The following is an 11,198-nucleotide window of genomic DNA, read 5'->3' as shown; positions in this document are numbered from 1 at the left end:
TTCCCACAGAGACTTTCTCTTCTCTTCCTTTCATCACTGTCTGATCGGTGGGCCAGACAGACACAGTGCTATGAAGGAGCTACTAACATTCTCTGTAAATCTGAAAAAGGAGTATAAAAAGTCTATAAAGGAGTTACTGCATTATTACTTGGTCACTGTAAGGACGGTGAACTTCATATTGAAGTCACTGGCTAATTTGTCTGAGATTCATGCTTTCTGACTGCCCTTCTTCTCTCACTCTTCAAGGCGTGTTGGAGATGTGGCTGTTAAAAGAAGAATTCAGTGGTTTCTACAGTGAAAAATACTGAGTCATGAAAGACAGCAGACACACGGATAAGAGAGGTTTTGTATTGAAATGGCAGGACTCTGTACAGATGATGAGAACAACAATGTGGGGAGCAGAAAGATCAGGCGTGGGGGCACTCTGCTGGCTTTAAGGCTTTCTCACAGCGGCACGGCGAAGGTTTCCTCCATCTGGTCACTGACAGAGACAGAGTCAGACTCCATACTTCCCCTTGAGCTCCTCCACCAGGGCGATGTACTCGTTCATGGCGTCCTCTTTGCTCTTTCCTGAAGGAAAGCAACAGCACAGAAAGCACAAGAACCAATAAATGAGCAGTTCGCTCCTCCACAGTTTGTCGTCAATGTGAGCCGTTTCTTTTTTCTAAAAACCTGACAGAATATATGCTGTTGCGGTGCTGTTAGAGAGCTCAAAGCCAAAATGCGACAGGTTTGTGAAATAGAGTGCGAAAAAGACTTCAAATAGTTCAAATGCCCGTTGTGAACTGTGCAGGGTGCAGATGAGACACAACGAGCCAGCTGCATGTGCAATAATACACAGAGGAGATCATCCTTTCTATAAGTAGAACAACATGCATGTTATCTAACTGTAGTTCCACCAGCGTCCACTAATCAGAGGCTAACGTCACACCGAAAACTGGTCAGATAATCCCACGAGTGACTCCAAAACAACTGGAAAAAGCGTTTTCAGTTCATTATGGTTTCAGTCACTTCCAGATTTGATGAATTACTGAGACAGAAACAGTAAATGTGACATGTCGATGGTGAAATGTGGAGCTTTGCATGGTTGGATTTCCGTCACAGGACCTGGAAATGTTGTGATCACACAAATATAATTTGTGGAAAACCTGCTTGGTGACCAGTTTTTGTCACTGAAAGCACTTCAGGAGATTCAGGACAATAAAATAACTGGACAAAGAGGCAAACACACGCACCTTTCAGCTTCTCCCAGGCGTCCCATTTAGCTTTCCCAGTGAAATCCAGCATCCCTGGTCGAGCTTTGGAGACACGATAGGAAGCAGTCTCAGTCACTGCAGGTTAAGCTCTATAAACTGTGAGATGTGAAGCCTTTAATGAGCAGCGGGCGATTCTGACCTGTGTTGACGTCGCCCACATTGGCCTGCTTGAACAGGGCGTAGATCCGCAGCATCTCCTCATCTGCAGGCTTCGCCTTCAGCTGCTTCACCTCAGCTGCTGCTGCTTCAAACTTGGCCTGCAGAGGAAAAACACAAAGTATGGAGAAATGTAATCTGCAGTGCAGACTGGAAACAGTGCAGGAGGACAGTTTGGAACATCGGTTACTGAGGAGCTGTGGAGCCATGTGTGGCTGTCAAGCTGCAGGTTACAGAAATCTGGTCTGAGTAATTAGTTGCAGTCACTTGAAGCTTCAGCTGTGTTTCCAAAGTCCACTTGGCCAGTCCCACTTCTGAAGCAACGTCCAGTCTAATCTGTACAACTTGAGCTTTCTGTGGTCATTTTGGATCCAGGTTGATTTAACATCTGCAGTTACACATTTCTCCTACAGAGAGCTCAACACGTTCACCTCTTCAAATATTTGACAACCTCTGCCCTAGAGAAGCTGTAAAAATGAGACTGCTAAACACACACAACTCAGGGTGAAAGGCTGATGGAGCAATGCAATCCATTAGCACGGATCCAGTCTGTGAATCATGTGTGTATAAGCAGGGCACAGCACTGTGAGCTCCATCAGTGCAGGTGGATATCGCTGTGCACCGGCCACAGGAAACTGATAACGACTGATGTGGCTGTACTTCGACCTTTGGAGTGAGAACACACTCTGGAACAACTGAACAACAGAGGCTCCTCAGATAACCCTGAAATCATTCGATTCAATGAAAGGAAGCCAAACTATGCAAGCACAATGAGCTCATTGATTCTCACGCACGCACGCGCATGCACACTCTAATTTCTTGGAGAGCGTCTGTGCAGTGTGGCGTCAGCTTGCTCTGTTAGGAAAGCAAAGCTCAGAGGTGACAAACCTGCAGCAGATTTCAAACTGGCTATTGTACCTGGCAGCTGGATCAAAGGTTACACACACTGTTACATCTCACACAGTGGCTGTTTCGTTTATGACAACCCCTCCATATTCAGGACATGGCTCTCCCACAAAGAAAAGTCTACAAACATCATCTGTATAATGAAAAATATCACACAAATACACACTTTTTAAGTGACAACACACCTTCAATGAAGGAGTAAAACACAAAAAAGGAATTTTAGTGCAGCAATACATTGCTTGTTACACATTTTGCATATTTAGCAGTGAAAGCAGATGAGGCTGTCTACATTAAGGTTAATACAGAGATAATAACAACAAAAGATTATCCTTAAAAAATCATTTAGATGTCATTTTGCAAGATCCACAGAGGTGCAGTTTATCACACACTGCTCTGTCCTCCCGGGTGTGTTGTAGGGAAAATATAAACACTTATAACACCTCCTGACTCTGTGTGTGTGTGTGTGTGTGTGTGTGTGTGTGTGTGTGTGGGTGGGTTTTTAATGATCAGCTGACAGTGAGTGAACTTTCCCTTACATTTAGCCTCAGCCCCCCTGAGCGTGCACAGCATGTCTATCAGCAGCTCCATTCACAATAATGGATGAAAGAATGCACTCATGTATATGTGCGCTCGTGAGTGCGTGCATGACTCATTGCATAAATGTATGCATGCATGAATGCATACGTGAGTGAATGAGCCTGACAGCTCTGACAGCAGCGCCGCTGTGACATTACTGAATAAACACTCGCTCCCTATTAAAGTCCAGCTCAAACAACCGGCGTGGCGTTTCAAAGTGTGTGTCTCATCTAAACCGACTCTGCAGCTGCTCGCACAAGACCGCAGGAGTTAGAAAGCCCTTCTTTTGTGCGACATGTGCTCAGTAGAAGGAAGACAGCTTCCATCTTGCTAGCTGGACCCTTCGCGCGGCTAACGGCTTCCACCGCGGCTCGTGTAACGGGACGCGGCGGAAAGGAGGAGGCGGTGTCCGGTTCCTGGCCGCGGGCTTCATACGCACCTGGAGGTCAGTCATCCTGGGGACGGGCTGGACACGGCTGGAGGATGGAGGCTCAGGGACAGAAGAGCGAGTCGCTCGGAGGAAGGCTGATAAGAAAAGCTGAAGTCCGCCCGCCGATGGGAGGGTCACTGAGCCCGCCCCCCTCGACGCGATTGGCTGATCCGACAGACGGACGCACTGTGGCCTCCGCTGATTGGCTGGTGTGAACATTCGGTCTTTTAACCCGTTACACCAACACTGGCTGTGTGTAAAACATCTTTAGTTATTAAGGTGTTATAGTCAGGAGCGCTGGGTGATCCCACACGTTTATTATTCTCTACGACACTGACTACTCTTTGTCATGTTATTCAATAACAGATTCCGATACTTTGAGTGTTTTTTCTTTTAAATTCAATTTTCTCTAGACAGAGTCACACCTTGTTTTTATATTTGTAGAATAAAACCTCTAATGAGGGAACACCCTTAAATCCAAGAGCAAGTGTCCCCTGAAGACAGGTGTGCACCCTTCAGAGAGAGAGAAATTATAGGACTGGCTGATACTGAATGAACCAAGCACCAAATATGTTAGAAGGAACATAGTTTTATTTCAAAGCACATAAACAAACCAATACAAATAAATGTGTGCAGAATAAAATATGTACATATTAAAGCATTCAAAAAAATAAAATAAAAAAGTATAACAATAATATATATAAATAGAACGAGTAGAGTTGGTCCCAATTTTTATTCAAGTATTTTGTCACGTAAATGACAAGTGTGAATAAAAATGTAATTGGGTTTGGCACTTTCCATATGACAAAGGTAATCTTTGTTTTTGCACAAGCACTCAAACAGAAAAAATAAAAAAGTTTGATAGCTCCCTGCATGTACTTTATGGCCAGGTAGAGAAATCCAACATCGAGAAGACGATTGCGACAACACATATTTCTGAATTCCTTCACACTCTCCATCTGGCTGAAATGAATCCCTCTGAACAAGCAGATTTAAATCTAAAGCACATACAAGCATTACAGCTCCTCTCATGTTGAGAATACTTCACCATATCAACTGCTCTCTCCAACATCTGATCTTCCCTGATCTTGGAAAAAAACAAGAATCAAACAGACCCCTCATCATACCGGTCTACTGCCGTCCTTGGCTGTGATCTTCAGGTGTTCAGGTGTATTTTGCAGATATGATCCATGAGAATCAAAGTGGTTTAATTCAAGGAGGATTTTCATCTTAAATGTATAATGGACGATGTTCTTAGCCAATGAATTTCGAGATGCGAATCTCAACTATTGGTCCTCCAACATGTCAATCACGCTGGAGAAATGCTTGCGTAATGCCGTCAAGCGCGCTTGTAGAAGCAGTAGAGCAGGTAGGATGGTCTGGCGCATGCGTGCTTTTCAAAAAGCGAGTAACAGACATTTGGCTTTGACTTTTTCGAGAAAATCGTCCACTGTACCTTTAATGTTTGATGTATCTTAATGCTCAATGTTAGGCATGTGCTATATATTATGTACTCTGATTTGAGTACAGATTCTAAAATTGCCATTCTCACCCTTCTCTGAGCTCTGAGTGCTCCTGCTTGCTGGGGGCAGAGCTGAGGATTGACTGAGCTTTGGCTTGTGCTGTTCTTCCGTTCTGGGGGAAAACAGAGCCTGGTGATGAGGCTAGATGCTGGATGCTTACCACTACAGTCTTATTTATGAATCCAGCCTCCTCTCAATACAAAATATAAACAAAAAGGTCTGGTGATATTAGCCTATAGAATTGCACTTAAAAGGCATAAAGATCAATAGTGATAAGTGGGAACCTCATTGTTCTTTGCAGAAGTTTCATTTCAACTGTCTTGAACACTTTCCGCCTCTGTAGTCCAGCTGTCACAAATCAACGTAACATCAATACTCTGTTTCTCCCACCTCCATTTAAACGTTTCAACATGTTTACATGTTTTAGTACAAAACATATATAGTACCACATTGATATTAAAATATTCATGTCCCATAATGGTAGGCAGAGAAAACATATGTGCAACTCCCAGAAACTTAGTGCCACTTCATCTCTGGGAGCTTTCATGTGGTGCAGCAATGAAATATGAGCACTTCATCTTTTCTACGATTCACAAGAATACAGCGTCTCACTTGTGAGTTTTCATGTGGCTCAACAAATGACTCTGTCGACAGAAACCTTTTGAGCATGTTTTACAAGAATAAGGCTTCTCAACTGAGTGAGTTCTCATGTGGCTCAACAAATTATCCTGTCGACTGAAACTTTTGGAACATGTTGTACAAGAATACAGCTTTTCGCCTGTGTGAGTTCTCATGTGGCGTGTCAGATCAGTGCGTACAGAGAACCTTTTCCCACAGGTTTCACAAGAATGTGGCTTCTCACCAGTGTGAGTTCTCATGTGGTGATACAAATTGCCCTGCTGACTAAAACTTTTCCCACATGTTTCACAAGAATATGGCTTTTCACCTGTGTGAGTTCTCATGTGGTACAACAAAGCACTATGTCCACTGAAATGTTTCCCACAAGTTTCACAAGAATACGGCTTCTCACCGGTGTGAGTCCTCATGTGGTGATACAAATTGCCCTGCAGACTGAAACTTTTGCCACACGTTTCACAAGAATACGGCTTCTCACCTGTGTGAGTTCTCGTGTGCATCAACAAAGCACTCTGTGAAGGGTAACTTTTGCCACAGAATACACAAATAGCCGTCTTATTACCAGAGACAGATCCTAAGTTGTGACTCAATTTACATTTTTTACGGACAGTTTCACCACAAAGCATCTCTTCTTGTCCAGCCTGCTGCTCTGAAACCGGAAAGTTTTCCACACGATCACTATGAAACATACTGACTGTTTTCAGCTCTGCACTTGTAGCTGATTCTGAGTCATCGTATTCATTCACATCATCGAATTCAGAGTCATGAAAGAGGAACTGCTCATTTTCTACTGATTCACTCAGGTAACTTTGAACTTCCTCAACAGAAGGTTCCCTGAAGGAATCACTTTCAAACTTCTGCATAAGATATTCTCCATAATGGCTGCTACCAAATTCCTCCTGTCCCTCAGTCTGTGGAGGTTCTGGTTCCTCTTCTTCCTCCTCTTTGATCTGTGGAGGTTCTGGTTCCTCCTGCTCCTCTGCAAACTGTAGCAGTCCTCCTTCCTCTTCCTCTTCCTCCTCCTCCTCCTGCTCCTCTTTGATCTGTGAAGGTTCTGGTTCTTCCTGCTCTAGAAAACTGTTTGTTTCCTGTTTAGAGCGCTGCTCCTCCCTACAGTCACGGTGCAGTGGGAGCTCTAGAGAGAAAAAAGATATACAAGACAAAAGGTTACCATAGTTACAATACTTCAGCAGTTCAAGCTTTAGGAAAAAAACCTGGACTGTAAGTGGTGAAATTCAAACATTCATACAAATTTCAAAATAACTTGATTTCCACCATTAGATGCTGAACAGCTGGTGGATTGATGATTAACTTTTTCCAGATGGTATAAAGACTGGAGATGCAGGATATAATCGATGTTGATATCAGCTATCAGTCCGATAAGTTAAACTAGTCCTTTTGGGATTGTTTATTGTTTATGGTATAATGTTGTGATCACATTGAGGAGGGGTGTAGCAGGTCATACTGATGTGGGCGTAGATATTGTTTGAGAAGCACGTCAGACAGTCACAGGCCCACTGTCATCCTCTCAGCGAGTCGGTTTCCGGAAGTTGCTACATTTTTGCTGAATTCCATTTGTTAGTTTCATCAAGAATGTAGCACAATCAGCCACTGAGTGGCTGTAGGGATACGCACACCTCATAGCACAGCCAGACAATGCGTACCCTCCTTTTGGTTAAAAAAAAAAAAAAAAAAAGAAGCTGTTGCTGGGCAAACAGCCGACAGCTAAATACTCTTCACATTCAAGCTGCTTCCCCTCCATCTCCCCTCCTACCTCATAGACCTTCACAGGCCCACACCACAGCCTACATACAGCCTTCCTCGACTGACCTCCTAAACTTGGGGGGGGGGGGGGGGGGGGGGGCGCACAGAGCTTTTTCTGCTGCTCCACCCTCTGGAACTCTGAAGACTCTATCCAACCTTTCAACATTTAAATCCCTCTCCTGCTTTCTTTTAACTTGTTTATTTGATTTTAACGCCCCTGTAAAGCGACACTGAGGATCTTTTAAAAGCGCTCCACAAAATGAATGTATTATTAATAAAAACCAGCGACTCACTACATCCACCCAGGCTTCCTGCTGCTCCATTCAAGTCTCCCTTCCCGACACTGACCAGGTCCTACCCTGCTGAGTTTCCAAGATCTGGCATTATTATAACACACTGTTTAATACTCAGTGTCACTGATGCAATCACTTTGTTTTTACGACTAAAACGATTGCATAACAGTCCTCCAGGCAATGGAGCATATGGCAGATTTGAAAACCCGCTGCAGGTGTAGTGTGGTACCTGCTGCCGATGCTGTAGTATTTTCTGACTCCCCTTCACGTGAACGAGGCTTAGGTTTCACTTTGTGGTCACTTCACCTCGTTTTCTCATGTACAGTTACTGCTGTTTGTCGTTTTACAGTTCAATGTGATTAAGGAGCCAACATTAAACATGTTTTTTTTTCCTGTTAAATAGGATTAAGTGGCCACAGTCAGCATGATTCTCCTGTTCTCTCCTGCATGTCCACCACTGGTGTATCATCGGGAGAAATGTGATGTTTGCTCAGCTTCACTCATATCAGGACATTCCATTTTCAAATTTCATCCTGTTGTACATGTCCTCATAATAAAATAATTGTTCACTGACATAAATCACAATCTCCTCATTCAAAATTTGCCTCCCCTATCATGCAAGATTTTGCTTCCAAAATACAGTTTGTCTGGTATGTATGTACAAAGTGTTTTGAATAAGGATAGTACTTGTGAATAAAGTCACTAATTGTTATTATTGTTGTTGGTGTTTTTTTGTCAGTTAAGTTAACTAAAGAATAGAAATGCAGCTGTATAATATGAAAAAACATAATCTGACTCCCCCATTACAGCAGAGTGACAGCCTCCAAACTTTCTCAGCAGGCACATCTGGATCTCCGCTGCTGCCACCGTGCAAAGTTTGAAGTATGTAGTCCTTACAGGAGGAAATCTGTGGGGTGGGGGTCCTGATACGAGTAAAGCTGAGCATACATCACATTTCCTCTGATGGCACACTGGTGGTGGACATGGAGAAGAGGAGAAACATGGTTACTGTGCCCCCCGAATCCTATTTAACAGGTAAAAACATGTTTGATATTCGCTTCTTAATCACATCGAACTGTAAAACGACACACAGCAGTACAACAAAAACCGGGTGAAGTGGGAGTCAGAAAATACTACAACACCTGAAATGCCACGACGAGATGCCGCTGCCAAAATTCCATCCATGTTTCCCACAAGAAACACGAATCCTGCTTCTGTCTCACGGGGAGTAAACCAAACACCCTCATAACGATAGCTATCCTCCACGATTCACATTCATGTGTTCATCCAGACTGCTCCTTACCGGTTCTCCGTAACTTGATTTGCGGTTTCAAGATTTCCAGCAGTTTGTTCTGGCGACAAATCTCCTCCTCGTACTCGACGATGGTTTGCTCAAACACGGTGAATATTTCTCCAGCAGCAGCAGATAGTCGCTCGTTGATAAACCCTCTCAAAGCCTCAATTGAAGTCATTGTTGCTGCAGGGGGATGAAATATTTCCTCTGTGAGACACAACAACACAGCTCCCGCCAGCCGCCATTAAAACTGCTTCTTCTTCTCCCAGCTGTAGGAGGATCACAAACGAAGTTCTGCTTCATACTGACATCTATAGGACAGAGGTGGAACTGCAGGCTATTCGTCTCAACCACATGCATAGCTGATTGCGATGAGCGGCTCCTGATTAGGATTTTTGTTCAAGCTTAAAGATAACTTTAATATGATATTCAGGTGTGCTGAAGCAGAGAAACATCTAAAACTTGCAGGATACTGAGCCTTTTGGGATTCAGTTTGACACCCCTGTTAAAATGGACTGTACTGCATGTGTTTTTACAACTTTCAATTTAATTATTATAAACATGTAATCAAATATTTGAATGAGAGACAATACCCACAATTTCTGATTGGATGTCAATTCCAGAAATATATCAGTGATAATTGTGGGAATCTTTCCAAAAGCATTTGGCAAATTCTATGTCTCTAACTTTGTAATTAAAAATGGTTTCCCTGTTGACAGCACATTTAATACATTAACAATTCTGACCAGTATGGAAGGAATCATCTTAACATTGATTTTGGTCAATTTGCCAGCAGGACTTGGATTAGAGGAATGGAAGGAGTGGAATGAGTTCAGTGACATCCTGGTTCTCCAGTTTCAGTATTACAACAGATGGTGTTCAGATGGACTTTAAAACATGTGTCTTTGGATTGTTTCAACTCAATATTCTGTTTGAGAAACACATGACATTAATGCCCTCCTCGTCGGGATCCCTGCAAAGAGTCTGCAAAAGCTGCAGCACATTCAGAAGTGTTTCTTTCCTTAATTGATAAACCGATTGTCAGAGTGCGCCGACGGGAGCGCTTGGTTTGTCCACCCACACTGCAAGTGGCGGGTGGAGTTAGTTTAGCTTCCGTGTTGTGGGAGCGTTTATCCCTACACCTGCACATTCCAGGCAGTCGGTGTTTAATTCACTTATGTATTGTTATTCTTCATTCAATGAGGTTTTCTTTGTATTGGTGTCTATTACATGACAGATGCAAATGATTTATGTTACTGAAAGATGAGAAATACAGAGACCAAAGCTGATTTGTTTATTATTATGATTTATTTCAGAACTGATTTGTGATTACGGGCATCACCTAATAAACACTCCTGAAGAGCCAAACCTCCTCCTCCTCCTGTGTTCTGACCGACACGCATCTTGAATGCTGGATCAATCTAAAGAACTGCGCTACTCCACCTTATCTCATTTACACCTTGTATCTGCATGAGTCTGAGCTCAACCAAGTTAAGACAGTGGCTGAGTCAGACCACAAGGTGCCGCTGCGGATGGGAAGGGTGAGCTCTGTGCTGATGACCTTGTAGAGCTGGGCACCTGTTAGAGCCGCACACAACTCTAACCGAGGGACAGATTGCTGCTTTTGGGGGCAACACGTGAACGAGCTGCAAGGAAGGCAACCTCTACTTCTCCCTCTGGACACTCTGTCCTCAGATAAGCAACTGATCCGTATGCCTGCTCAGAAGCGTCACAGAACACGTGAATCTCTCTTATGCACCGGGGCTGGTTTAGACCGGGACTGGTGTAGCACCTGGGTAAGGTTATCTTAGGGAAGTATGTTAGCTCTGCTTCCCATCCATGCCACTTCTCCAGTAGCTCTTCGGGGAGTTGCGGGTCATCCCAGTCTCTCTTCTTCTCCCACAGGTGGCGAACAATGACTTTGGCATGAGTGGTGTAAGGCACGATGTAGCCGAGAGGATCATACTGGCTGGCTAAAACCTTATAGATGCTCCTCATAGTTACCACTGAACAATCAATGGGTCTGTGTTTGTAGGTGGGGGTGTCAGACTTACACTTCCAGTGTAGACCGAGGGCTGGCTCCTGGACATCAGGCTGACCTTGACTGAGCCACAACTCACAGCTTGATGATCTGAGGTCAGAAGGGAGATGGTCGACCACAGATGTTACTTGCCCACTGCCTCAACTCGAATCCACTGTCAGCCAGGAGATGGCGTAGTTTGTCCACAAGAGTCTTGGCAGCTTCAGGACATGTGAGACTCTGTAAACAGTTGTCCACATAGAAGGACTTGTTGATGGCAACATATACTTCATCTGAAGGCTGGCTGTGATCCATGGCATGCTTCTGTAATGCAAAAGTTGCAC

At 43.8% G+C, this 11,198-nt stretch overlaps 2 protein-coding genes across 3 annotated transcripts in view; both read right to left on the bottom strand.

Moving 5' to 3' along the window:
• Window positions 1–328: 328 nt before the first annotated feature.
• Window positions 329–3,457, bottom strand: dbi (diazepam binding inhibitor (GABA receptor modulator, acyl-CoA binding protein)). The gene is made up of 4 exons (XM_030111377.1): window positions 3,334–3,457; window positions 1,396–1,513; window positions 1,236–1,298; window positions 329–570 (listed from the first exon to the last, which is right to left on the bottom strand). Exons 1-4 carry the CDS (start codon window positions 3,346–3,348, stop codon window positions 497–499), a joined length of 270 nt encoding a protein of 89 aa, XP_029967237.1. The 5' UTR covers window positions 3,349–3,457; the 3' UTR covers window positions 329–496.
• Window positions 3,458–3,929: 472 nt separating this feature from the next.
• Window positions 3,930–11,198, bottom strand: part of LOC115402804 (zinc finger protein 572-like) — a 29,008-nt gene continuing 21,739 nt past the window's right edge. The window contains exons 1-2 of one of the 2 annotated variants that reach the window (XM_030111366.1): window positions 8,844–9,069; window positions 3,930–6,618 (exon numbers count right to left, since the gene is read on the bottom strand). In XM_030111366.1, coding sequence (XP_029967226.1) covers window positions 5,456–6,618; window positions 8,844–9,012 — 1,332 coding nt within the window. In that variant the 5' untranslated portion in view covers window positions 9,013–9,069 and the 3' untranslated portion in view covers window positions 3,930–5,455. Of the gene's footprint in view, window positions 6,619–8,843; window positions 9,070–11,198 lie in introns of those variants that run through there. The other variant, XM_030111365.1, reaches the window with a different exon arrangement.

This window comes from Salarias fasciatus, chromosome 16, assembly GCF_902148845.1.
Source record: "Salarias fasciatus chromosome 16, fSalaFa1.1, whole genome shotgun sequence".
NCBI classification, from domain to species: Eukaryota; Metazoa; Chordata; class Actinopteri; order Blenniiformes; family Blenniidae; genus Salarias; species Salarias fasciatus.
Note: the sequence above shows the minus strand (reverse complement) of the source record. Positions and strands in the feature narration are given on the sequence as shown.

Excerpts from the sequence above, each read along its gene's own strand:
- dbi (XM_030111377.1), bottom strand. Across the intron at positions 1,299-1,395 it reads TGTGGGCGACGTCAACACAG|CTCGACCAGGGATGCTGGAT; the intron begins GTCAGAATCGCC and ends GTGTCTCCAAAG. Across the intron at positions 571-1,235 it reads CGCCTGGGAGAAGCTGAAAG|GAAAGAGCAAAGAGGACGCC; the intron begins GTGCGTGTGTTT and ends GCTTTCCTTCAG.